Source organism: Botrytis porri (genome assembly GCF_014898465.1).
Source record: "Botrytis porri strain MUCL 3234 chromosome Unknown BPOR_019, whole genome shotgun sequence".
Taxonomy (NCBI): Eukaryota; Fungi; Ascomycota; class Leotiomycetes; order Helotiales; family Sclerotiniaceae; genus Botrytis; species Botrytis porri.
This window is the reverse complement of record NW_024066093.1, coordinates 272172-298001: the sequence shown is the minus strand read 5'-3', so window position 1 is coordinate 298001 and position 25830 is coordinate 272172. Positions and strand designations below refer to the sequence as shown.

The window sequence follows — 25830 nt, the reverse complement described above, 5'->3', positions numbered from 1 at the left end:
GTCTCTATGTTGTAGATCACGATTAATTGAGTCTGTTATCTTTCGCTCGCATCGTCGGTGATCCATGCCATGCTTGCTGTCGCACGGTCTTACAATCCTATCATGTCCAGAAAGCTTGGGGACGGGAAGGGAAGGGGGATGTCGAAAGAGCTTTTCTGCAAGGTGTACAGAGTACGGTGTAGGTGTGGAGATGGGATATGCTAAGACAAATGGTAATCATTCAAAGAAAGAGAGGAAATAGTTACGAAAGATGATGTTTGACATGATGTACAAAATGATCACGTGTGTTCTGAAACCGGTAGATGATATTTGTACTCAAGTACCAGGAAGACTGATAAAATTTCACACCATTCAAAGGGATAGGATGATACTACTAGGTATGCTATTTCGACAATAAACAGGTGGATAATATAAAAGCTAGGTAAGCTTCTACAACAACAGGTATGTATCATGATTCAAAAGCATGTAGAAACGATGATAGCACAATTCAGAATTCAAGATGCAAAGTGGAAAAAAATAGCATTAATTTACGAAGATAATAAGAAAACTCCGTCGAATCCCAAGAACGAGAAGAGACATTCTACTCTTTTCTCTCTCCTCTCAACACTCACCTAGATGCCCTCGTTCCTTCATACACAACTGGCGTCGTGTCCGGGTATTCTCAATCTGTGGTTTGGGTGGTAGTTGGCAACGTCGTCTGCACAAATACACCACCGGGTAATGTGAGCATGGTTGTTGGTATAGGTTTATAGGTCGAGACTCTAGTATGATTGCTGTGAGATGGATGGGTGTGGTTGGAACAGTGTGGTTCTGGGTTTGGTAGTTGGATTGCAGTGGTGACTGCGATGAGGGTCGATAGACTGGTGAGAGTTATGGACTTCATCTTGTATGGTTTTTGGGACTGGGTGGTTGGATGGTTACTACTTTCTATTTGTATCTTTAATTGTTTCAAGAAAGTAGATTTGCGGTTGCGATAGACTCGGGGTTTGATGTTAATTTGGGGAAGAAGTTGATGTTTATATATGAGATTTGAGGGAGTTGTTCTGGATGTCTGCATACTTAGCAACAACAATCAAGATGGTTATCTTCTTTGTTATGATTGTTGTAGGAAGTATCAAATCCTTTCTATTCAATACTCTGCAAGTGACAAAGAAATGCCACTTCGCTTGTTGGTTTGAGGAGATCTGATTGTTCTTGAGGTCTCTCGAACGCTTAGTTCTTGTTCAGTCAACTAAGTCAAAGAACTAGGTCTGAAAATCAGAAGGTTGAAATGCTATCTCTATTGTCAATCTGGATATCAAGAATCTTGGTGAGACTTTCAGCCTTGAGATTGAACTGTGGTACTTGGGAATCTTGAATTTATTTGCTTACCACCTTGTATTTCGTATGTTTCACCAAGGACGTTCGATATAAGGTTAATTGTATAGAATACAGATACCTACCTAGTGATCCCACTGACTCTTCTTGGAAATCCACAGACCAAGGGTACCCAAGGGATGAATTTTGGAAGAATTCGTACAGCCGGTGAGACATTGCACAATCAAAGTGATATGATTGTATGATTGTTCCTAGAAAGACAAAGGCTGGATGAAACATTCGAAGAGAGAGCATCTAGCAGGTACTAGGTAGAAAAAGTAACAAAGGAAGAGATAAGTTAGATCATGGAATTATATACCTCACGTGATCCAAGTCACATTCGTGCGTGTTAGGTTTGACCAGACCAAGCACCCACAGATATGCCAAGGCAGAAATAAACTCAAATCCGTTTTGCCAAACACAGCCCCGTTCCTTGGTTTGGAATGATAAAAAGGGGGCAACTGAGCAGCTGAGGTACTAGTCAAAAATCGATAGCTGCTGCCGCTGGACTAAAATCTCTTGAAGAACTACGGGATCGGGACTGGAAATATACGAAACGGGTATAGATAGCGTTTCCGAAAAGATCCCGTGTTGAATTATTTGTCAAAAGTAGGTTGAAGGGCAAAATGACGTTGACGTTATATTGATGTTTATGTGGACGTCGCCGTTGAGAAATGATGTTTTGAATATCGCTTTGGCTTCGATTTGGCTTCGATTTGGCTTCGATCTGGAGTATAGTCGTGCTTTGATTGGGAAGTTCATGAACCTTATTTGAAGTGATGTTGATCAATGTTTTGACATGTTCCATGCATATGCGAACGAATGCTCGATTGAAACAATGGATGGTGGTGGAGCATTTTGTAAGTGAGTTCATATCTATCAAGAACTCGCAGGACACGGTGAAGATCTGATTAATATATAACCATGATGAAGATCAAGTTATCTACTAGGTACTTGTATATAAGAAATCCATCAAGAAGTGCATTGGGTGACGATACATCGAATTCACACACCTAATATCGGTATATGGATGATGTGGATGATATGGATGATATGGATGATCCGGATCCTAGGCAATATTTGGAGTTCGTTCGACTTGCATATAAAAATCCTGCTGGATGTTTCCGGCTAGTCTACATTAAATGAGTTGATTGGCCAAATGTTGCAAATCACCCTTTCCCCCCCCCCATTGAGTGAGCAACCGACGTCATTTCCTTGTTACAACAGTTCTCAACTATGACCCAGGATTCGTATGATCGTCATGAACTAAAAGTGCAGATGTCCCACTTAACTCTCCAGATCCGCAAGAAACCAATATCAACCATCTATCCCTCCCGAACCTTCCTTCTCGTTCCAATCAATTTATTAATCTGTTTAATCTATTTAATCTGTTTAATCTGTTAATCAATTTATCTATCATCAAACAACACAGTTCCTTGTCTTTGCTATACACCTAATCCAAAGCTTCAAGTCAAGAGAAGCCCTTTACACGCAACACAACAAAGATACCCGTCGAGGAACGCAAGCCAACAACCTTCACAATGCATCGCACATATTCTATGAGACAATCGCGGGCTCCAACTGTAAGCTATACATACAAACTCCATTGACGATGGCATATTCTTTTCGCAAGATTAACGTGAGCTCTTACTGACGAGTCTCCCTTTTGCCTTCTTTATAGGCCTCGCAACTTCAAAACCCCCCTCCACCACCTTCGAGCACAAAATCTGGAAAGTTCTTCGGCAGAAGCGGTCTTGGTTAGTACATTGTTTCTATGACGTCTACGCTTTGTTATACATGATGGATGTGGGGTATACGGAAGTTCCTGTACATAGAAAAAGGGGTGGGCAAGGGAAAGCCAGGACATCGACTTGCTTTGTACAGGCCTTCCGGATATGATTTCACGATGAACATATTCTTCTGGATATACCAAAAATGGCATGTCTGTGTCGGGTATCATCATATCTGCCGCCGCCGTGAACCTTTCTTTGAATTCTCATTGCGATAGCTATGAATCATGGCATGCGCTATGTTATTCAAGGGATGTCTTGCTAACAATCATCAATTCAGGCCATGCTATGCGACTCAAGACACACTCTGCCCTCAACACTAGGGGACCAGAGCTTTCCAAAAAGCTTGGTCAACTCGTGAAGATGGAGAAGAACGTCATGCGCAGTATGGAACTCGTCGGAAGAGAGAGAATGGAGGTAGCAGTAAGTAATTCTATCCATCACATTCAAGTGCATCGATCTAACATATCATAGCAACAACTCTCCATTTGGGGTGAGGCTTGCGACGAAGATGTCTCAGATGTTACCGACAAGCTCGGTGTATTGCTCTACGAAATTGGTGAACTCGAGGACCAATATGTTGATCGTTATGACCAATATCGTGTTACCATCAAGAGCATCAGAAACATCGAAGCTTCCGTTCAACCAAGCAGAGATCGCAAGCAAAAGATTACTGATCAAATTGCTCAACTCAAATACAAGGAGCCAGAATCTCCAAGAATTGTCGTTCTTGAGCAAGAATTGGTTCGTGCTGAGGCCGAATCATTGGTCGCTGAAGCTCAACTTTCCAACATTACCCGTGAGAAGCTCAAGGCTGCTTACACCTACCAATTTGATGCTCTCCGTGAACATTGCGAAAAGGTCGCTATCATTGCTGGTTACGGAAAACATCTTTTGGAACTTGTTGATGACACCCCTGTCACACCAGGTGAGACTCGACAAGCATATGATGGATACGAAGCTAGCAAGGCCATCATCCAAGATTGTGAGGATTCTTTGACCAACTGGGTTAACTCCAATGCGGCCGTCTCTTCCAACCTATCTACTCGCGCTCGAACTTTGTCTCAACGTCGACGCAACAATATTCAACGTAATGCTCAAGGTCACGATCTTACAGGCCAAGATCAACCTTTGAATGATAACGAGAGTGGTCTCTGGATACCAGCTGAAGCTCACAAGGGTGGCGAAGAATATGAAGATGAGGAGGAAGAAGACGAGATTGCTCATTCGCATCAAGGTAGCGTCACCAATGGTGAGCTAAGAGGTCGTCAAGAAGAGCTCGCATAATGGTCGAACAACTTTTGAATTCGGAAAAGAATGACGCTGAATGAGAAGATTGTCTAGGTATAATCAGCTTGTGACGGTGTTAAAGGAACGGACTAAATTAGTGGCGGGGTTTTCCCAAGATCTCTTTAACTTTGCCTCGAAAGCTGCTGTTAATGCGCTACTCGGAATGGATCGATGCTTTTTTCTTTTCTCTTAATGATGATAATGTTGGAATCGGAACGGGGTGGTAATTGATCACATACGATCAGAGCATACGGGTGTGGACATCGGGCAAAGGAGGATTTGGTGAACTGGGGAGCTTAAAAGGGTTGAGGGGATGGGGTGGGAACACGATTATGGGCTTGGAGGCTTTTGCATCTGTAGTATTTAATGAATGCTTTTATCATTTGAATTGATTTTCTTCTTTTTGAGAAACTCCTAGCTGTCTTGTTTAGATTTGCCTCCTCTGGGTATCTTGGTTCATCCACAATGTCCATCACATGATCTTCATAAAGTCAATAATTCTATCAAACAACAATAAAACTACTGCCGGCAATGATCCATCATCCTCAAAATTTCTCTCTCCCCACTATACAGTCATTCCAATCCTTCAACGGAGATGACCCTCTGTGGTGGATTATCTGCAAACATAAGCTATGTTGATCCATCATTCATCTTGACCTTATAAACGCTCGATCTTCTTTTCCCCCTTTGTGAATATTAAATCTCACACAGATCAAGTAGTTGGGTTCTGGCTATGCTTGATGTTGTATAGTCGTAGTAGGTAGGTGGGTGTTCTGGGTCGACATATCTTTATCTCATATTTGTGATAGCTCTGGAAGGCGTGATTGAGCGCTTGGTCTTGTCTGCATGCATGCATGTCCATGGATTTTTGGTGATGGCTTCGCGTGGGGATTTGTTGTATGCACGAACAAATTGTGGGTGTAAGTAGGTAGGTAGGTAGAGCTTTAGGGTTTGCGACCTCGCACTTGACTTTCGAATTCTTCCAGTTCAATGCGTAGGATGTGGGCGCCGGGGACGACGACGAGACCGAGCCAGCGGGGGGTGATGTTGAGGAGGGGTTGGGATTGGAGTTCCGGGGGTGAGGAGGTGGGATCTTGTGGTTGAGGAGAAGAAGATGTCGGTGCGGGAGGAGAGTGGGGAATGCGATATTCGTATGTTTCGGAGAGGATTATGTTCAGATCCTGGGTTGTGTGACGGTGTTAGCTTTCTCTTCTTCTTGTTTTTCTCCTTTTCTCTTCGAATATACGAATACGCGAGATTGGGAGGTATGTTGATACTACTATTGCATAGCGGAGAAGAGCCACCGGGGTAGAGAGATGTGAAAAAAAGGCAAACAAACAGAATCGGTACACTTGAATTCCCCCCGAAACATGCGATTATCCGTTGTGTGAACGAGTAAGGTTTTGCAGAGGAGATTATTCAGATAGGCGCGTGCTCCTTTTCTAGCTGGAGATTCTGGAACCTCTGTGGATGGTAGGGGGGCGAGAGATGTCATGGCTGTGGGTTTGGTGTTGGATTGAGGGAGAGAGTGGAGAGTTTTGGAGGGGAATTAAGATTGGGTATGGATGGGTGCTAGAGATTGAATTTGGTGGATTTTGCGATAAGATAAGGTGGGTTGGCAGTCACGTGGGAGCGTGGATTATGTGCGTCATTACGCGCTTAGCGTTTAGTGAGATGAGGTGGGAAGTGAAGGCAGAAGTCTGATGTGGGATGTAAGATTTGTGAACATTCTTATTTGAACTTAGATTGAGGAGATGAGAGTTCTAGAATTGTGAAACGGTCCTTCTTGACATGGGATGAATATACTACCGTCACATAAAGGTGTAGATGAGAATGCAGAGTTCTTATTTACTCTAATTTCAATTACTTCTGATCTCTTACGATTAAGATTTTCAACACGAACTTCTTGATCCACGAACCACAATCCTAACGTCCAATCTGTCTAAGAACGTAAGAACCCAATACCTTCACCATGGGTGTCACCGGTCTCTGGACCATCGTGCAACCCTGCGCTCGTCCAACTCCCCTTCCAGCTCTCAACCGCAAACGACTCGCCGTCGACGCCTCAATCTGGATCTACCAATTCCTGAAAGCTGTGCGCGATAAAGAAGGAAATGCGCTTCGCAATTCGCATATTGTGGGGTTCTTCCGCAGGATATGCAAACTTTTGTTTCACGGCATTAAACCCGTTTTTGTATTCGATGGTGGCGCGCCCGTATTGAAACGTCAAACGGTATTGGGGAGGAAGAGGCGAAGAGAGGGGAGAAGGGAGGATGCTGTTAGGACTGCAGGGAGACTTTTGGGGGTACAAATGAAGAGGAGGGCGGAGGAGGAAGATAGTGAGAGGAAGAGGAGAGAAAGGGAAGGACGAAGTAAACCTGTCGAAGAAGAGGAAGTGGTCCCGGAAGAACAATTGGCATATGTGGATGAGATAGGGATGTCAGAACAACAAGTGCAAACGACACGAAAATTCTATAAGAAGGACGCATATCATTTACCCGAATTGTCGAATGGCATAGAAGGGATGGGACGACCGGAAGATCCGAGAATCATGTCAGCAGAGGAACTGGAAGAATACGCGAGACAATTCCATAATGGGGAAGATGTAAATTTATATGATTTTAGCAAGATCGATTTTAATGGGGAGTTTTTTATGAGTTTACCAGCGGGGGATCGGTATAATATTTTGAATGCGGCAAGGTTGAGGAGTAGATTGAGGATGGGGTTGAGTAAGGAACAATTGGAAGAGATGTTTCCGGATAGGATGGCGTTCTCGAAATTTCAGATTGAAAGAGTGAGGGAGAGAAATGAGTTGACGCAGAGATTGATGAACCTGAATGGAATGAACTCGGAGGAGCAGATGTTTGGGGTTAATGGAACAAGTAGGATTGCAGGGGAGAGGGGAAGGGAATATGTTTTGGTCAAGAATGATGGTGTTGAAGGTGGGTGGGCTTTAGGTGTGGTCTCCTTGGAGAAAGGAGTGGGGGATAGGAATAAACCGATCGATGTTGATGATTATGATCGAAAAAATAACAAAGTGGACTTGGTATCTGAATCCGAGGAAGATGATTTTGAGGATGTTCCTGTTGAAGGATTGAATCGGCTACCGAAAACCAAAGGTGATGGGAGGAATATGACTTACAGCGATTTTCAAGCCAGAGAAGTTGCTGAAAGGAAGAAAGAGTACTCCAACTCGATGAGAAAATCAACTTCAAAACTTACACGAATGCCATCTGAGGATCCAGATTCTCTTTTTGTGAGTGATGCAGTCGGAGAACCCGGACTCAGCTCCTTGATTGCAACTTACGATGATGAGGATGAAGATATCCATCGCGCGATTGCTCTGTCGTTACAACAAGATCAAAATGAGGATGTAGAACTTGCCGAGGAGGATCATCTGAATCGAGCCATTGAACTATCACTCCAAAAAGGCTATGGTCAGGAAGAGGCAGAAGAGGAGGAAGATGATTCATTTGAGGATGTCCCCATGCCAGAATATGAGCAAAGAGCAGTAGCAGATGCTAGACCTCTCACTAATTCTAGTGGAAAAATGATTGCTCATATGGTTAACAATAGAGCTAACGCTGCTGTGCCGAAACGGAAAGAAGAGACTGAGAAGATGGATAGTGATAGTGATAGCGATATGGATTTCCAGTCCGCATTAAGGAAAGCAAGGACACAAAAGGCACCGGAAAAAGTCCGTCAAGCAGCACCAGTGGTTGTGAACAAAAAGAATCCTTTCGATGGACCTTTGCCTTTTGAGAGTATCCAATTCAAATCATCTTTATTTGGCAAAAAGAATAAAACAGAAGAAGTACCTAGAGATCCAGTAGAAGAAGATGAAGAGGAATTAGCTGGTGGTTTCGAGAAAGAAGATGAAGAAGAAAAGGCGAAACCACTACCTCCTTGGTTGGTTGGTAATGATGATATCAGATCACAAGTTCAAGAGCAGCGCAAGAAAGACCAAGAGTTGAACGCGAAAGATCGTGAAAGAGCAGAAGAAGACGAGAGGATCTTTCAACGTGATCACGGGGTTATACATGTAGACTCTGATGATGATAATGATAGTGATGTGGAAGTTTTGGATAAAGCGCCCACGCCTAATATTGCCGAGATTAGTATGGATGATTTGGCGGAAGGTGTTAAAGCTCAACCGTCGCAGCCTGATGTTCCTCAAGATAGACGACCATCGGCGGAATCTCGTATGGAAGATACGGTTAATTTGTTAGAGGAGTCTGATGAACCGGTGGAGTGGTCGGAGAGTGATTATGGGGATCCTGTTCCTGAATCTGAGAAGACTCCCAATTTCAAGGATCCCGCCGGAGAGAGTATAGAAATGGCTTCTTCGAAATCGAAATCACCATCTCCTATATTTGAAGATGTGAATTTTAATGATGTTCGAGCAACTGAACGTACACGGTTATCGACTTCTGCAAGAAAAAGTCCGTCTCCAGTGTTTGAAGATGTTCAAATGACAGATGTTATATCTACCTTGTCATCTGGACCAATTGTACCCGATATGTCACCAGTTGACGATGCATATGATCGTCAAGAAGCTGAAGCGATTCCAGACGAATTCGATTTTAGTGATCCAGAAGAAGAAGAATTAATGACACAACTCGCTATCGAAGCAGAAGAACATGCTCGATTTGCCAGTACGTTAAACAACAAATCCGAAAAAGAAAACCACGATTCATATGAGCAAGAACTCAAAGCACTGCGAAGTCAACAAAAGAAAGATCGTAGAGATGCAGATGAAGTATCTCACATCATGATCACAGAGTGTCAAGCTCTACTCCGTCTCTTCGGTATTCCTTACATCACCGCACCAATGGAAGCAGAAGCTCAATGTGCTGAGCTTGTTCGTCTGGGCCTTGTAGATGGCATTGTGACGGATGATTCAGATATTTTTCTTTTTGGTGGGACGAGAGTCTATAAGAATTTATTCAATTCCAATAAACTCATTGAGTGTTACCTCTCATCCGACCTGGAAAAAGAACTTTCTCTTTCGAGAGATCAACTTATCTCCATAGCTCATTTACTAGGCTCAGATTACACGGAAGGAATTCCCGGTATTGGACCCGTCACCGCCGTGGAGATCCTCTCAGAATTTCCCTCCCATGCCGGTCTTGAAGAATTCAAAGAATGGTGGTCCCTCGTTCAAAATCCTCTTACAACCCCTCCACTCGCGAGCGAACCAACACTCTTCCGGAAGAAATTCCGTCGCTCACAAGCGACGAAACTCTTTCTACCCCCTGCATTCCCGAGTCAGGCGGTTACGGAAGCATATCTCAAACCGGATGTCGATAGTACGGCCGAGGCTTTCCAATGGGGTGTCCCAGATCTAGGACAATTGAGAGAATTTCTGATGACCACGGTGGGATGGAGTCAGGAACGAGTGGATGAAATTTTAGTACCGGTGATTAGGGATATGAATCGACGGGAGACGGAGGGGACGCAGAGTAATATCACGAGATACTTTGAGGGTGGGGTTGGGGTTGGGGGAGTAGGAAATAATGGAGGGGAGGGCAGGGAAAAGGGGAGCAAGAGGATGAGAGAAGCGGTGGGGAAATTGAAGGCAAAGAAGAGAGGTGGAGCTGCGAATTCATTGAAGGATAGAGGTACCTTTGCGGATAATGCGAGGGAATGGGCGAAGAAGAATGAATTGAGTGTGGAGGCGCAGGCGAAAAGAGATGCGATTAAAAAAGGGACGGGGAAGGGAAAGGGAAGGAAAAGAGTAGTGGAGGAGGTGGATGGGGATGAGGGAGGTGAGGATGAGGATGCGGATGTCGATGCTGGAATAGAATACAATGAAGCAGATGATGATGATGATGATGAGGCAGAGGAAGAGGACTCAATAGGCTCTAAAGCAAAAACAGTGGGTTCGGAGAAAGGAAAGGGAAAAGGAAAAGGCAGGGGGAACGGAAGAGGAAGAGGAAGGGGCAATGGAAAAATAACGGGACAAGGGGTAAAGAGACCGAAGATTACGGAATGAATTTATATATGTATGTATGTATGATATTTGATTAGATGGTATAATAGAAAGACATGAGATAGATCTTTGAAAAAGATGAAACTTCGAAGCTGGAAAGAGTTTGATGAGAGATGATTTTGAGATTATTTCTTTGGCATCGTTTGCTATATATCTTTGGTGTCCTCTGTTCAATTCAAAAGGATTATTAGGTGCATAGCTATTTGTGTATTTCAAATCCAAATTTGATATACGCGTGATCATTCATTCTAACAACATTACATTGCATCATCTTCCTACCTAGGAAAATTGGCTGCACACGTGCAAAGAGGATTGATGAACTTTCGAATGCTAAAATAATGATTCCATTATATCTATCACCAAACCTCATACTCCCTCCGATTTCTTTCCTTCGCCTATCATTAATATCACTTCTCCCTCTCCCCATCCAACCCTACCACTCCGTCGTCGACGCACTCGGTGGTAAATCCTCGTCCCTCGTTCCCCACGCACTCTCATTCCTCCCCAGCGTTAATTCCAAAACACCCCCCTCCATCCAGAAATCATGCGTCACCCAATTCTTGGTCCAGATCTCCCCATTCAGTTTCGCGCTCTGAATATATATATTCTCATACCCGCTATCGAAATTAATATTTTTGATCGTTGCCATTTTACCCGTTTGTCTATTCTTAACGCTTACTTCCGGGAAGTAGGGAGGGGTGATGAGGTAGACATTTTGGCCTGAGACGGGCCAGAGACCAATCATAGAAAGCGTGGTGAAGGAGCCCATGGCGCCGGAATCGTCGTTTCCGGCGATACCGGCAACGGTGGTGTTGAATTGGGAGGGAATGTAGAAGTGGGAGAAGTAGGCGGAAAGGCCGGGGCGTCCGGCATAGTGGAATTGGAAGACGGGGAGGAAGGCTTGTTCGTCGCCGATGTAGAGGAGGCCTGAGGTGTGGAGATAGGAGAGACGGGAGATGAAGAGGGAGGGACCGCCGAGAGTGGTTATTAGGGAGGCCATATCTTGGGGTACGAAAAATGTGTACATCCAGGAACTGCCTTCGTAGGTTTCGTGGCCGTTGGGGTTGAGGTAGCAGGATGTAAAGTTGTAGAGAGGGGAGCAGAGGGTAGGGTCTTGGTAGCCGAATGTTCCGTTGAGATAGCGGGGTTGAAGAAATCCGGTGAAGCCTGTGTCAACGATGGAGTCAGGTGCATTGGTGGATCCGTTGACGAAGGAGGTTTGGTCTGCTTTGTACATGTTTTTCCAATTCTCGGCGCGTCCGAGATAATTTTCTACGTCGCCGGTGTGGCCCAGCCCCTGGGCTATTTCGGCAATGCAAAAATCATTGTAGGCGTACTCTACTGTTCGGGAAATGGAGCGGGTCATGGGTCCTACTCCGTAAGGATCGAAGTCATCGGTGGGAATGTAACCGAGATTTTTCCAGCTAGTAAGACCGCCTCGACCTTCTATAGACCAGTCTGCTGGCTCATCTGCAATTTATTAGTGTCATGATGACTAAATGCAACTGTTTAACGTACCTTCAGCATCAGATACCACTGCTTCATAACCCGTTGCCCAGTCCACATCTTGAGTGATATTTTTTACATAAGAATCTGCCAGAACAATATCTGCATTCGAACCTCCTTGAGTAAATCCCTTACAAAGCGACATTCGACAATCCGGGAGTTTTCCTGAGATAAATGTTAGAGCAATCTTACCAAAATAACGAACTTGAAACGTACCTTCATGACGGTAAACATCAATCAAACTTCTCACCATTTGTGTCTGGCTATATGGATCCAACAAAGTCAACAATGGATGAATACTTCTGAAAGAATCCCAAATACAATAATAAGAATCATAATAAGGTTCATCACTGTCCCACAGTGGATTCTCTCCAGTATAATCTTGTGGTGAAATCATAGCCCTATAAGTGCCGGACCAAAAAACAGTCTGGAGTTCATCACTAACACCTGTAGCATCAACACTAATAACCGAAAGTTTCTCTCTCCACGCATCTTCAGCAGCAGTTAACACTTTCTCGAAATCAAAATCTGGTATTTCGTTCTCGGCATTCTGACAAGCTTTCGAGACACTGATGAACGAGACTCCTACTCGAGCAAGGATTTGATTGTTGGCTGGTGCATTAAATTGTGTCCAGGCTCCCGCTGGAAGAGGAGGAGAATTTATACCATCGGGCGTAACACTTAGATTCTTGGGTTCACTTCCAGCACGATTATTTATGAAAACTCCCGTATCTCGAATTTCTGCACCTTTGAAATCGGCACAAAAATGCAAATCATAAGTTCCAATTCCGAATGAAGGATTGAATGTTCCGGTTCCAGAAAGTCTTCCGGTATTTGAATCGACTTGGACTGAACCATTTGAACGAGACTCCGGCAAATCTGTCAGATCTACTAAGATGAGTGGACTGTAAGGTAGAGGTGCCTTTTGGGTGGAATACAAATTATTAGACGATGCATTCCGAGGAAAAGTAAATCGATATAATGCGGTATGATTGGTAACAGTTGCTTCCGTATGAATAGAAGTATTTAACGATACTGCAAAGTATCCCGGATGAGCCTCGGCGGTTCCATTAATTCTTCTCGACGCTCGATCGGTTTTGGTGAAGAAACAATTATTCAAAATATCTCCAGGACAACCTGTCTGTGGAAATAATGGGAAATTTCCAAGTGATGGTGACTTGCGTTTGTATCAGTAAAGAAGTCATTTTCTCATGAAAGAGTGTTACTTACACCACCCGTGCCGGAATCATGCATATGAGAGAATCCTGTGATATCGGAATTATCTGAGGCAAAACCTCCCTGCTTTTCATCGGGATTGTTCACATCGGCAACCGCTTTTGCCATACCTTGCACATAATGAGCTTAAATCATCATGGGAGTCGACAATAAAGCTTACCGAAGGGTAAAGTCGCTCCAGGAAACACATGACCTGCAAGTATGTCAGTAACAAATCTCAAGATATTCCAGGAAATGAACAGAACATACCTCCTTTCGCAGTCCCAATGAATGGATCGACATATTTAAAAACATCAAATTCATTCTCTACCTGACTTCCAACTCCAATATCTGCCACCATTACCAGACTCACGAGTAGAGCCTTCCGTTGTGATAAAACCCTCATGATTAACGTTTCGATATGAAGAAACCTCTAAACGAGAGACTCAATTCCGAATAGAAGACAAAATTCCCCATTTTCATGGGGTATAGACATCTTTCATATCTTTCCCTAAGTTGTTCTTACATCCCCGAAGTATCCACTTATCTTAATCGTCCACGATGCCATACGACGTTACAATGCCCCCTCATGTGTGCATCTCTTCGTGTTCACTTGGATTTACTTTGTTCTGGATGATCATCATAGTCCATACATACCTGTCATAGGAATTGCTAATGTGGAATGCGGGGTAAGGTTAGCGGACAGGGGAGATGCAGACTTGTACGCCATTGCCGGTGTGAAACTTGGCGTGAGGAGGTTTGCGGTGAAGTCATATATCATATATGGATGCTTTCTGCAGATCGTACCCAAGGATGCTTGGATGCTTGGATGCTTGGATCTGGCTGTAAAAGTGTTTTGATGTGTTGTGGATATTCGGTTGGAGATGGATTCCCTTTGAGTTTGTGAAAATCGGGATAATGACTTCCGAGGGAATGGATAGTAACTGGGAGTCTGGAATCCGTAGTTGTAATTGGGAAAGAGTATGTATATGGATGGGGTCGGTCATAAATTAAGATGCCCAAGAAGATCACATCATATGTTCCTGGATCCTGTCTCGAGGAGCTTTCGAGATTCGATGAAGATATCGATCAAAACACTCCACCACGTGATCATCAGGTGACTGTACAGGCTTCCGAGTCTCTTGTAAAGTTTAAAAGTTTGAACTCTAATCAACAAGATTTCTTCCCACAAAAGCAACAACAAAGCGTCATGGTCATTTTTAGCACGCCAGATCAAAATTGCAATACGGAATACTATCTTACTAGTAGGAGTGGAGGTTGAGGCAAACTTCCTTGAAAAATAACCAGAAGATGGGAACACGATAAAGATAGTTAAAGGTAAATTATATTTCTTTTTATGTTGAATATTAAAATACACAAGTGTGTATTCCATCAATAAAGATACTCTCCAATAAGCTCTAAGACGATCTCGGAATAGAGTCGTATCAGCAGTCATCCTACCGCCATATTCACAAAATTCCCATACACAAATCTCAATCTCTTCCGGCCTCATCCTCATTCCAATTTCCTCCATTTGCGTCAAAGTTCTTGAGAACCTCCTTATTCAGTACTCCTTTTCCCCAGAACCCTTTGAATTCCTCACACACCTCCTTCCACCAATGAGCAAAAGAGTGCATTTCTCTAACCCACTGAATCTGTTGATCAAGAGAATGTCCCTCAACAATTTCTTTGCACTTTCTGTCGGTGCACGTGTCCAAGTAGTATTGTATATAGACTACTAACGCATCGTACATAGATTCAGGAGTCTCTTCAAGGACAGCGTGGTTGTAGGGACTAGACCTTGTAAGGGAGATAAGGATATCGATGGCTCGCATGAGTTCAAAGGAACGCATTGGAACGGTCTCTGGATAGGCGATAGCCCACTTCTTAGAGATGTTTTGTTCGATAGAGGTTGTGGATTCAGATGAAGTGACATAGCGGCGACGCTCTCTTCCTTGGCCTTCTGCCAATACTTCTCCCGTTGCTTTTTTCAATGCCTCACCAAATGCGTCCAACTTCAAGAATTTGAGCGCTCTTTTTACCACGGCTGCAGTAGTCGCGATAAACATCTCATCCATAGAATTGCCGGACTCGTTCCCAATTGATTCACAACACTTCTTATGAAACTTACTTGTGAAATCTTGTTTCAATTGCTCTGCAGTGTCAATAAGAAGGTCCTTCATTACGCATTCAATTGATACGACTGAAATATCCTTAATCTCAGTCGAATTTCCTATTTCGCTTGTTTTGCTTGTGTCGATTTCGGTTTCGGTTTCTTCATCACTGCCATAGTCGCTGTAGTGGGCAGATCCTGACTCAGTGGTATCAGAAGTCTCATCATCAGCGTCCTGTTGGTCCTCAGGGCTAATGTCCTCCATGTTTTCTTCGTTCACCTTCTCAAAGCTTTGTATGGTGGTGCCGTTAGGTTTTTTGTTGATGATATCGTTTCCAGACGCGGCTGAGCAAGAGGTGCCATGGCAGCCCTTCAATCTTATAAACTCGTCATAGTTTGACTGAATAAAAGCTTGTTGCAACATAGCAGCTTCATCGTCGTAATCTGCAGGTAATGGGAAGTCTTCTCTCCATCGAGGCTTCATAACCTCCGAAACTGGCTCTGTACAGGCCTTCTCAGAAAATTTTCCTGTTGATTCTACCCCTCCGACATCCTTGTCTCGTATTTCATTTGTTGTGATAGCTTCATAGTCCTTTGCTAAAGGTACAATACTTTGGCAGTCATTTTCAGAAGAAGCAGAAACCTTGGATGAAGTGCGCGAACTAAATTGTTCTTCTTGAGTCTTCCTCGCACAGGCCGCTTCTGCCTCTTTAATCAACCGATCCACGCCTTTCCGACACGCTTCGAAAATTCCTCCCAATACCTGTAAGTCCTTTGCCAATTGACCGCTTCGGACAAATTTGAAGATCTCGACTAACAGCTCCATGCCTTCGGTTCTATCGTTAGGCCCTGTTCCTGTCTTTTCTTCCAAAAAACCCAAGGCTTTGAGATACATTTCATCCCGCGTCTTTCTGTCATCAATCTTCTGCAATTGTCTTTCCAATTTCCCGCTCATAAGCATACGTTTCACGCTCTCAATGACGAGGGCTAATTCTTCTATCTCCTTCTTAGTTCCTGTTTCTTTCTGACCATACAATTGCTCGAGGAATTTCAAATAAGTTTCCGAATCTTTCTTTTTGTTTGCGGCGGGCCTATTCTTTTCTGGGGCTCGGGAAAGAAATTTTATGCCTCGAACCATGTTTTCATTCCTACCAAACAAGTCTATTTCAAGAGTAGTCGAATGATTATCAATGCCACTGCTTGATTTCATTTGTTTGATCTTCGAGTATGTTTGATTCACCTCCAAGCCCTCGCAAAGTTTGACGAGGACCGGAAGGTCACCCTTTGTTTCTTCTCCCTCCCTTCTTTCTTCAGTCAAACTAGACAGCAATTTCTCTTCCACCTTACCAGTGACCTCCCCCTTGCTAGCGACTTCTTTCATGCCTCTGTTCTCCGTAGCAGACTCAATTCCACAACAAGTTTCGCCCGCAAGGCTTGTCAATGGAGTGACAGCAATGTCGTCTAGTCCTTCTTTTTTCCTTATCGCTAACTTTGGTCTGCCTCTCTTCTCCAAAATTCGTGTATCTTTTCTCGTTAAAAGAATCTCACGAGCTTTGAGTTTGTCCCCAGTTTTGTTAAGCTTGTTATCTGTCTCTCTTTCTACCAGATTCCGTATCATTCGTTGTCTTTTTGGTGGAGATGGAATGTAACGGGCTTCCCTTTCCTCTTCTGCCAAGGGAAATGAAATGCCTAGGCATCTAAAAGATTCCGCACTTAGTTTGGAAATCGGAGAAGGTGATGGAGACTTCTCAAAGCTGCGCTTGGGAGATCTACACTTTTTCTCGGGTGTTTGAGGTGACGATGGCGGAGCTATAAGCATTTTGGATAAGAGTTTGGTACTTTTTGAGATATCACTACTTTCTGAATCAAGGAAATCGATATCTCTATGTAGCATTGTTTCGAAAGCGCTACTCTTAATAGTTTTATGAAGTAATGGATGAGGATCGATGAAGAAGTTGTTGCTGCGATCTAGCAAAACAGTGTGGACACAATTTGTGCGTTCTTGATGCGAGTGATGCTTGATTGGAGTCCTGATAATCACTGTTGAATTGTAAGCATTGATATATCAATCATGTAACCAAGAATGGGAAGTGTTCAGTTTTCTTTTGGGTGAAATGTTTTTTTGTGCAGCCGAGGGAAGAGAAAGTCGATGTTTGGTGTTCATGTTTATCGGTTTTCATTTCGTACTTTCCCTATTGGAAATTAAAGGATAGCTATGCAATAGCGAGGAAGAAACAATGATTTCCAGTCAGGCAACTCACACGATATACAAATTACAAGTGCAGCCAAGTATATGAATCTTCTGTTAGGCAAGTGCGACCGAGGAAAGAAGCTTCCGTTTTGACAGTTTGAGGGCAGCAATTGAATTCTCTTTTCGATTTTCTATCATGCATCATAGCTCCTGTTCTCACCACTTACTGAATCTCATCGCAAAGTTATCAAGAGTATGTTTTTTTTTTGAGACAATCAATGTCTGATCGTACTTAGTGAACTATACCAGCGAAGGCTTCATTTGCAGGTTTGCCAGCTCTACAAAGAAATATAGTACGAAATATCTCGACTCCAAGCCTTTTTCTAAGGGTTGAGGTGTGGATTTTTCTTCTTCCGAACGACTTCCATCTCTGTCTCATTCCGGTGGGGTATCACCTGGATCCCTCGTCGTACGCTTCATCTTCTTGTATGCTCTCATTCTCTGCATTGATTCCCATTCTTCGGGCTCTGGACAGACCACATCTTCCATCACTTCGTCAACCAAATCTTTGACATCTTCCCTCGTCCTCTTTTGGGGGGTCGCTCTTGCAGGTTGTCCTCCACTACGGTTACCTGCTGTCTGTGAACTTTCACCCGACTCTTCGATCCCCGGGGGCAGAACATCCTGCTGTTTAATCCGCAACTTCACTTCTGTTACCTTCCCCCATTCAATATAATCCCGGAATAGCTCCTGCCATCCTTCCGAAACTTGGACAATTTGTGGTTCTAGCCAAACCAACCTTTCCAAGCCTTTACCGAGTAACCTCCAACATTTATGTCGTATTGGAATTGTCAACTTCTCAACGCCCCCCACCTTCTCTGCTTCACAATTCGCAGTCATCATCGACGCCGCACTCTTCGCAAAAGATCCTGCGTATTTGTTTGAAACTATTTGAGAATACAACTGTCTCGCCTTGTCGTAATCTTTCAGATTATGCATCGCCTTGGTCGCGTCGAACATCATATCGAATTCCCTCTGTTCTGTGGGATATTTACTTGCGATTCCCATTCTGCTTGGAGTAAAAAACAATGCTTGGCATTTCTCCAGACGATTATAGGATTGATTCAATTGCATTGCCAGTTCTCCAGTTCTAAACCTTTTCCCAATTTTGTCAATGACTTCTCGATTGAACCCCCTCGCTCCCCTATTCCAAACTAACAGCGCGCGTTTCGAAGTGGTATCTTCCAAACCTCCAAGTTTCTTTTCTCTTTGTAGGGTAATTTCCACTAATCTTTCGTGGTTTGTCGAAGCCGCAACTGACAGCTCCACCACACTTTTAATTATTGTATCCATCAATCCCAATTGTCCCTCACGGCCACGATTTTTATTCTTATTCTTTACTAGGACCTCTATGATTCCCCCCACCGCTTTAACTTGCGATTCCATATTCTCCCAAAATTCTTTCCCGGTCTTCGCACTTTCAGCTATTTTCGCACAAAATTTCAAAACTTGCCTCTCCATCGGCGTAGTCTCCATCTGCGATTGTATGTTCAATATACCCTGCGTCATCATCGCATCGTCATTAACGTATGGATCATGGACGGCAGGATCCAACCTATCTCTTGCCGTATAGAGGAAAGGGATACTGTTTGCACCAGAATCCGGACGGTAGATAACCCTGGTACCTTCCTTGATTGCGCGGTATTTCAAAATGCGTCCACCAAAACCGCGAACCATTAGATCCCAAAAGTCTTGAGTGTGAACATCTTCTAAATATTGGACGCCGATGGGATGAAAATCTATATATGTCTCTATAGGGGGTTCTATGAGAATGGGTTGACTCTTGGAGCCGTGAACTTTACTGGTGAAGGAAGGGTACATCGTTTCGGCAAATTGACACAGAAGACGACGGGACCGCCAATTGATTGGTTTCTTGAGGTCAATTCCTCCGAAAATCTATAGTTTTGAGAGTTTCATGTTAGCAACTCGAATAATCATCTGGAGAAAAAAGTTACAAAATATCAAGTACTAAATTGACTTACTGCCCATTGCCAGCTCCAGCCGAGCTCCGCGCTCTGCTCTGTTTCAAAATATCCTTCTCTATTATTTGTAAATACACGTATACCGAGACGATGCAGAGATTGATAATAGCCTATCGCATGCATCAGTTCGTGCGCAATCTGAAAACACATTAGTTCATGAGGAGTAGGCAGCCTTTTGCTTCAAAACAAACTTACGGTACTCGCACAGCGATATCTGATACCGGCCAACTCGGAATCTGATAAGTCTTTATATTGGAAGAAGATAGGTTCTAAAGATTCGACGTTCAGGAACATTTGGACTCGCCACTAGTTCATTAAAATTAGCAAATTTCGTAGACGCACACATGGGGACCGCCAAGCATCTTAACAAAATCTCAGATAATACGTACCTTAGCACCCGGTTTCTTCTTAATGAGCATTTCCCAAGTGTTGATTGTTGAAACTCCCAAAGAATCTCCAAATTTCTTAACTGGGTATGTTGGATCATTATTGGGTGGATCATTGTCTCTAACGTTCTGATGGCTATAGAAGTATGAACACATGAAATCCATTTCTTTCATCAATCCGCTAAAGACCCGATCTCTTTCGGCTGCAACTTCGTTTTCGCGTTCAACAGTCCATGGACCTTCTCGAGAGCTGAAGGTGTGGTATTCTTTGAGAATCTTTGTGCCCGGGGGAAATCTATCTGGATTGACGGGAGCGCGGGGTCCAAGGAGAAGGGCATCTAGCTGTTAAGCGGTCGATTTAGATTAGCTATAAGCAAGGAATAAGGTAGAAGAATTGATCATACCCATGGTAAACTTTTAGAGGATGTTATAAATTGCGAAGCAAGTGTTACTATTGGTTTGAGGACCTCCCAAACTTTATCGTTACTCGATTGCCATTTTCCACCATCGGGGTCATGTCTCTATCACTCGAAGAATTAGCGACAATGAATATTTCTGATATTTATAAGAAGAATCATTTCTAGCGAAATTTTCAATGATTGAATATGAGAAGGGCTCACAATCGGTATACTATCTGTCCTCAACCACGCATCGCTCGGTTTATCCTCCCACTTATCTCTCTGCAAGATTGGTAAAATCCCTCCAGACAACGTACTCTCCCTCAAAGGTCTATCACAAATCGCATCCAAATCCTTCAATTCTCTCGAGGTAAACATAAGCAATTCCTGTTTCTGATACGCTCCGATAATATTATGCCGATCATCCTGTCTTTCATTTTCCCAATTTACTGGGAATAGCGGATCCAGCGGCGTCAACCAACTCTTTCCCTGAGCTCTGTCTGGCGATTTAGGTCCGAATTTCCGAGCATATTCGGTATAAGGACGCGTCTGAGCGTCTCTCTCGAATTTCAGCTGGTTTTCATAGGTGGCTATTGATGCTGCCTGCATATTTCGAGATTGATATCTATCTCGGACTTCGAAGAAGCTGAAGATGCACATTTATCTTTTGAATTTAATGCGATTTTTCATTTTTGTTTTGTTGCAACAAAGAGTTGGGGTTTTAGCATTGGTGAAAGGACTAGATTTTGAATCTTTTGTTTCCGGATATGGTTCATATGTCATTGGATAGCAATCAAAGGAGGCTTTGCCGAGATAATTCTTTGAACATCGCTTGGGTTATTAAATAGAAGGAGAACTGTATTGTAGACAATAGGTGCTGGACGCAGTCCTGTTTATCGTACCATAAGGTGACTTGGAACCACACCAGATATCATTGCAACGAACAATTTTTGATTCTCCTCACGTATATTTGGCAATGATGTAGTACTTCAAGCTCAGGTGCCTGGAACTCCAATTATGTGGTGCGATGTATTGCATTCTTCGCGTGAATTACCAAAAATGGTCTTACAGAACACTTGTATAGTAGCATAATGACCGGAAAATTACAAAGCAATAAAAGAGAAACTTGCATGAGGAATAATACAGAGATCATCTTGAAGTCAAATAGATACATAGTTACCTAGGTAACGATGGGAGAGGCCAAAATAAAAGAGAGATCAAAAGTTAGAAATGCAAAGTTCAGAGTAGATCTTCACAATCACTGATAAGAACCCCTGAATTGCGGAGACACCATTTTGTTTTAAAACAGCTGGATCTTTCATTAGTCATTACTGCCCCCGTGATCAATTTGTCTCATGTCTTCGTTTCCTCCATTATTCGAATTATAGGTCAACCACCCACGCAACCATCCCACGAACTCACAATCAAGCCACTAGAGTCCCATCTCCCAACTATTCATAACTCTTGGCCTCGGTGAAAACTCTTTGCACATCAACTTTCACGCAACTTGGGTTTTGTGGTTCAGCCTCACCAACAACCCAAGCCAAAGTGGTGTAGTGGTATCCCCAGTACGTCTCACAAATGTACCACCTGTAATAAGCTTCAGTACCAAAGCTAATTGGCGTTACTGTGTCATCCTGATAGCCCTGAATGTTCAACAAATTGTCCTCGTCAAACGCTACATTCGTTGTCGAAGTTGAGCTAGGAGTGAACAATGGTACCGCAACGTTGCTAGTGGCGCTATATGAAAGTCCGAAAGGCGAAGAAAGATTGAAATTTGCACCTTGAAGCAACCACGTCAAGATACCAGTTTCGCCGATAGTAGCATTGAAGCTGCTGTCGAAGGAGGAAGTGTTGAAATTGAAGGTGGAAAAGGTAGCGTTTGGTGTGGAAATTGAAGGGCCTAGGCAAAGTCCTTCGATAGCTGCACCCTCATGACAAGGCGAAAGAGTGGCGCCGTTCAGGCTATCGTCTGAGGAGATAAGTGCAAGGTAAAATGGGGCGGATTGATTTGTGTACTGTGCCGTAACTTGAGTAGCTGCAGCCAGAAGGCCGGCGAGGACAAATGAGGTGCGCATCTTAAATTTTGATATTCGAATGTGTGAACCAATTTTATATCTAGAAATGCAATCTGGTATCGATCGATTGAACCAATGGTATCAAATCCTGGATGTAGGGATTGATTATGTTGGAGTGAATAGAATGCTAAAGATAGATGTTAATGAAGACAGCTTTTCAATGGGAAAAGCACTTCTTTTATGTAGTCATGTAGTATGTCTCCTGACAGAGGCAAAATCAATACGGAAGGCGTAGAGGTGAGATGATGACGCCAAGGAAGGATCTCGTATTCACCGCATATCCAAAAGATCTACATGATTAGCATGCACACAGAGGAGTAATATAATAAGTGGGAAGGAACAATAATGTGTGAGAAATACCTCAATCGCATGACTGAATATGACAGTAGTACGAGGTATGATCTGATGTCACCAAACACAAGCTAGACACCAAAATACCCAAAGCAGGAACGTTTTAGAGTACACAGTCTGATAGTGTACAACACGGGGGGCAGGATACAGGCGGACAAGCACGACCCACCCTGTCAACTACCCCGCATACAATACCACCTCGTATTCTTCAGTGACGAGACTATAAGACGAGACTGTAAAAACTTTACACAATATTGAATACTCATCCGTCAATGAACGAATGCTTTTTAAACCATCACGAGGTGACATAACACCACAATCTACTCTGGTATCAAACAATATGATATTTTGGCAAGTAAGAGGGTTACACGATAACATTTATAATCAAGACAAGTGAGCAATCGACAACTGACATCAGGTTAGTTGGTGAACTAACTCGTCGATGTACATATACGACAATAACAAAATGGCATTCGCCAATATATAAACAACTATTTCAAAACGCTAATGTAGATAGATACCTTTAGCGGGTATAGCTAATAATATAGGACTCATATCACCAGACTCGACCACTTTTCTTCAGTCCAAATATGCCGATATCCGTGAAGAAACTATTTAAAGATACAAAAAATACAACCCCGAGTAACAAAGTAATACATAAAACGAATAATCCACCGTAACGCTATTGATGCAAAATCAACAAAGAGTACGTAGGTAACTGCTGTAGAATGGAGTTTGTGCTGTTCAATAAGTTGTGGCATGGTTCCAAAACAACCACAAATTCTTATAGCACGTACCAAGACATTATAGAGAAAGTCGACAACAGACCTACAGCACACGGATCTGTACAGTAATACCTACATAGATAGTGGATAAATTCGCCGGGAGGTAAATTACCTAGGCCAGTTGAGTGAATACCTGCATGTATGTGATTCGGCACTTTCGACCCTTCGCAAAACCCCACTCTTAACAGCTAGCACCCACTTGATATAGTCGCGGCAGTCTTCGTCGCTAACATACCTGAGTGGACGCCCTGGTTAAATTCCACTTTTGATCTTTAATCTGATCCATGTATACAGTAGATCAGATTACCGGTATAAGGTTAAATTATCAGCTTGGCGACAGAAGATCTAATCTAATCTTTGCCCCACGTCTCTTCCTCCCCCTATTGAATGATAGGATAGATCCCATCCGAATTATGTAAAGAGTCCAAGGAAAGGAAGGATCTATCTGTCAAAAGGTCAAACTGATTTCTTAATGATTCTTTAAAAGCTGAAAAGATTCTCCGTCCAATGGCACTCAGTTCTGAGACTCAAGCTTTCAGCATGTACTGAATAGAATATGAGAGCTTAGATCCGTGTATTTGTCGTCTTGACTGATGATATGTAGAGATAGTGTTTTCATGTCGTCCTATGAGCTACTAGGAAGGTGGTTTGAAAAATATCGTTCTAGTCCCATAGTACAAATAAGGACGTTTTCCTGTTGATTGCTTCTTCTCGTGCACTCAGCGTTGCCACTGCATCAACTGTCGCCATCCAAGAGCTTGCCGGTACTTTTCACTATTACCGATTTCAAAGCCGCATGTAACAACAGCACATCCTGATCGTAGGCATCATTGCCTCATCTTATCGAGCCTTAATAAATCCACTGAAAGTGCTCCTTAGATACTCATTCGAGTATCCGACAGGCTCAAGAGCCGTCGGCTGCTCCAGGATATCAGAAAGTTAGTCTATCGTTATACCAGCCTTCATAAAGAAACACAAACATCTCCAAAGTAGGATCGACAAGGAGAACTTCATTACTAAACCGAGTTGTTCTATCCTGTGTGTTTGCTTATCTATCCTAGCTATGAGCCTTTCGCATGTCGATTATGTATTCTCTCAAGATTGAAATGCAAGGAGATTTTCGCGGAGAGTTGTTTATGTGGGTAAAGTTTCCTTGGAGTACCATGCTCTTGTCTCTGAATTATCCGTTGTTGCGTTCATTCCATGTGGGATCAAAGTTGGTAAGAGATCTCTGTGCTACAAAAGCCATGTCAGCAGTCGAAGAAGATAATTTTTATCAACAACATACACAGTTGGAACACAATCTAAAGCTTTAATTGTGGTACTCTCAGGTTGTGCAAGCATAAAAGAAACAGACTTCGCAATATCCTCCACAACAAGTGGCGGATATCCAAATATGAACTCATCCATGGCATCCTGATCATATTTGACTCTTTGAAGATGGAAATGTGTATTCACAACTCCAGGTCGTTTACCATGACACGTATATTAGTTCTAGCTGTTTCTATTCTTAAACTATTGCTGAAAGCTTTGGTACATGCTTTGTTGGCATGATAGACTGCTTCTGCTGAGAACTGAGGGTTTTCAAGACCGGTTACTGATGAAACGTTAAGGATGGTACCTTTGCTGTTGGGAATCATGCTTCGATTTAGGACAGAGTGCGTGGTATACATTGTTCCGGAAATATTGGTGGTGTTCATTTGGTCAATGAGCTCAAGAGGTAGTTCCCAGAATGCAGTGGGAGCTCCTAATGCTAGGCCGGCCTAGCCATGGGGGTACAAATCAATTCAGCCTTTCTAGTAGTTGATTGCCCTCTTATGAGCAGCACCTACATTATTGAGGAGAATATCGATTGCTCCAAATTCAGTCACAGGAGACTCAACCGCTTTATCAACATATTTGTAATTCTGAATATCAATTGCATAAATAGAAATTCTCGTGGAAGGAGTTTTTGACAAGATCTGCTCCTTAATCTTGTCCAACTTGTCCTGGTGAGTTTGTTAATTTCTCTCTACCGAGATATCGGCAAAAGGTTACTTACTTTACAACGAGAAAGTAACACTAGGTTAGCTCCGTCATTTGCAAGTCGACTGTAACCAAGTCGTGTTGCAGTCGCTTCTCCAATTCCCATGGATGGACCTGTCTGAGAGAATGGAAGTCAGAAAACACCACAGATATAATGCCACAAAGGATCCATATAATCATACCACCAAAGCTGTTTTATCTTTCAATGGGAAAGACATTATTATCTTTTGAACATTTCTCTGTACAATCAATGAAAGTGAATTAACATTGTCGTTTATCAAAGTAGCGAAACATATATGCCAACAACATGTT

The 25830-nt window shown here is 43.0% G+C and overlaps 9 protein-coding genes across 9 annotated transcripts; 3 read left to right on the top strand and 6 right to left on the bottom strand.

Annotated features, from left to right (window-relative positions):
* The first annotated feature begins 2589 nt into the window (after window positions 1–2589).
* EAF01_011028 (uncharacterized protein) lies at window positions 2590–4813 on the top strand. Its single transcript, XM_038919285.1, has 4 exons — window positions 2590–2939; window positions 3038–3113; window positions 3427–3569; window positions 3621–4813. The coding sequence occupies exons 1-4, from the start codon at window positions 2898–2900 to the stop codon at window positions 4431–4433; spliced, it is 1074 nt and encodes a 357-aa protein (XP_038765156.1). The 5' UTR covers window positions 2590–2897; the 3' UTR covers window positions 4434–4813.
* A 567-nt stretch (window positions 4814–5380) lies between these two features.
* EAF01_011027 (uncharacterized protein) lies at window positions 5381–5931 on the bottom strand (the record flags this gene model as incomplete). Its single annotated transcript, XM_038919284.1, has 2 exons — window positions 5381–5617; window positions 5776–5931. 2 exons carry the CDS (start codon window positions 5929–5931, stop codon window positions 5381–5383), a joined length of 393 nt encoding a protein of 130 aa, XP_038765155.1.
* A 477-nt stretch (window positions 5932–6408) lies between these two features.
* On the top strand, window positions 6409–10431 carry EAF01_011026 (uncharacterized protein; the record flags this gene model as incomplete). The annotated part of the gene is made up of 1 exon (XM_038919283.1): window positions 6409–10431. One exon carries the CDS (start codon window positions 6409–6411, stop codon window positions 10429–10431), a length of 4023 nt encoding a protein of 1340 aa, XP_038765154.1.
* A 430-nt stretch (window positions 10432–10861) lies between these two features.
* On the bottom strand, window positions 10862–13555 carry EAF01_011025 (uncharacterized protein; the record flags this gene model as incomplete). Its single annotated transcript, XM_038919282.1, has 6 exons — window positions 10862–11898; window positions 11947–12099; window positions 12151–13111; window positions 13165–13280; window positions 13331–13363; window positions 13420–13555. 6 exons carry the CDS (start codon window positions 13553–13555, stop codon window positions 10862–10864), a joined length of 2436 nt encoding a protein of 811 aa, XP_038765153.1.
* A 609-nt stretch (window positions 13556–14164) lies between these two features.
* EAF01_011024 (uncharacterized protein) lies at window positions 14165–14431 on the top strand (the record flags this gene model as incomplete). The annotated part of the gene is made up of 1 exon (XM_038919281.1): window positions 14165–14431. The coding sequence occupies one exon, from the start codon at window positions 14165–14167 to the stop codon at window positions 14429–14431; it is 267 nt and encodes an 88-aa protein (XP_038765152.1).
* Window positions 14432–14642: 211 nt separating this feature from the next.
* EAF01_011023 (uncharacterized protein) lies at window positions 14643–17081 on the bottom strand (the record flags this gene model as incomplete). The annotated part of the gene is made up of 1 exon (XM_038919280.1): window positions 14643–17081. The coding sequence occupies one exon, from the start codon at window positions 17079–17081 to the stop codon at window positions 14643–14645; it is 2439 nt and encodes an 812-aa protein (XP_038765151.1).
* Window positions 17082–17888: 807 nt separating this feature from the next.
* Window positions 17889–20888, bottom strand: EAF01_011022 (uncharacterized protein; the record flags this gene model as incomplete). Its single annotated transcript, XM_038919279.1, has 6 exons — window positions 17889–19409; window positions 19496–19633; window positions 19691–19801; window positions 19885–20223; window positions 20286–20402; window positions 20502–20888. 6 exons carry the CDS (start codon window positions 20886–20888, stop codon window positions 17889–17891), a joined length of 2613 nt encoding a protein of 870 aa, XP_038765150.1.
* Window positions 20889–21730: 842 nt separating this feature from the next.
* EAF01_011021 (uncharacterized protein) lies at window positions 21731–22357 on the bottom strand (the record flags this gene model as incomplete). Its single annotated transcript, XM_038919278.1, has 1 exon — window positions 21731–22357. One exon carries the CDS (start codon window positions 22355–22357, stop codon window positions 21731–21733), a length of 627 nt encoding a protein of 208 aa, XP_038765149.1.
* A 2347-nt stretch (window positions 22358–24704) lies between these two features.
* EAF01_011020 (uncharacterized protein) lies at window positions 24705–25736 on the bottom strand (the record flags this gene model as incomplete). Its single annotated transcript, XM_038919277.1, has 6 exons — window positions 24705–24729; window positions 24782–24909; window positions 24969–25256; window positions 25326–25481; window positions 25535–25636; window positions 25701–25736. The coding sequence occupies 6 exons, from the start codon at window positions 25734–25736 to the stop codon at window positions 24705–24707; spliced, it is 735 nt and encodes a 244-aa protein (XP_038765148.1).
* Window positions 25737–25830: the final 94 nt, after the last annotated feature.

Bases quoted from the DNA above. Each gene is read 5' to 3' on its own strand.
- EAF01_011028 (XM_038919285.1), top strand. From the start codon at position 2,898: ATGCATCGCACATATTCTATGAGACAATCGCGGGCTCCAACT. The intron at 2,940-3,037 runs GTAAGCTATACA...CCTTCTTTATAG, and splicing joins GACAATCGCGGGCTCCAACT to GCCTCGCAACTTCAAAACCC. The intron at 3,570-3,620 runs GTAAGTAATTCT...AACATATCATAG, and splicing joins GAGAGAGAATGGAGGTAGCA to CAACAACTCTCCATTTGGGG.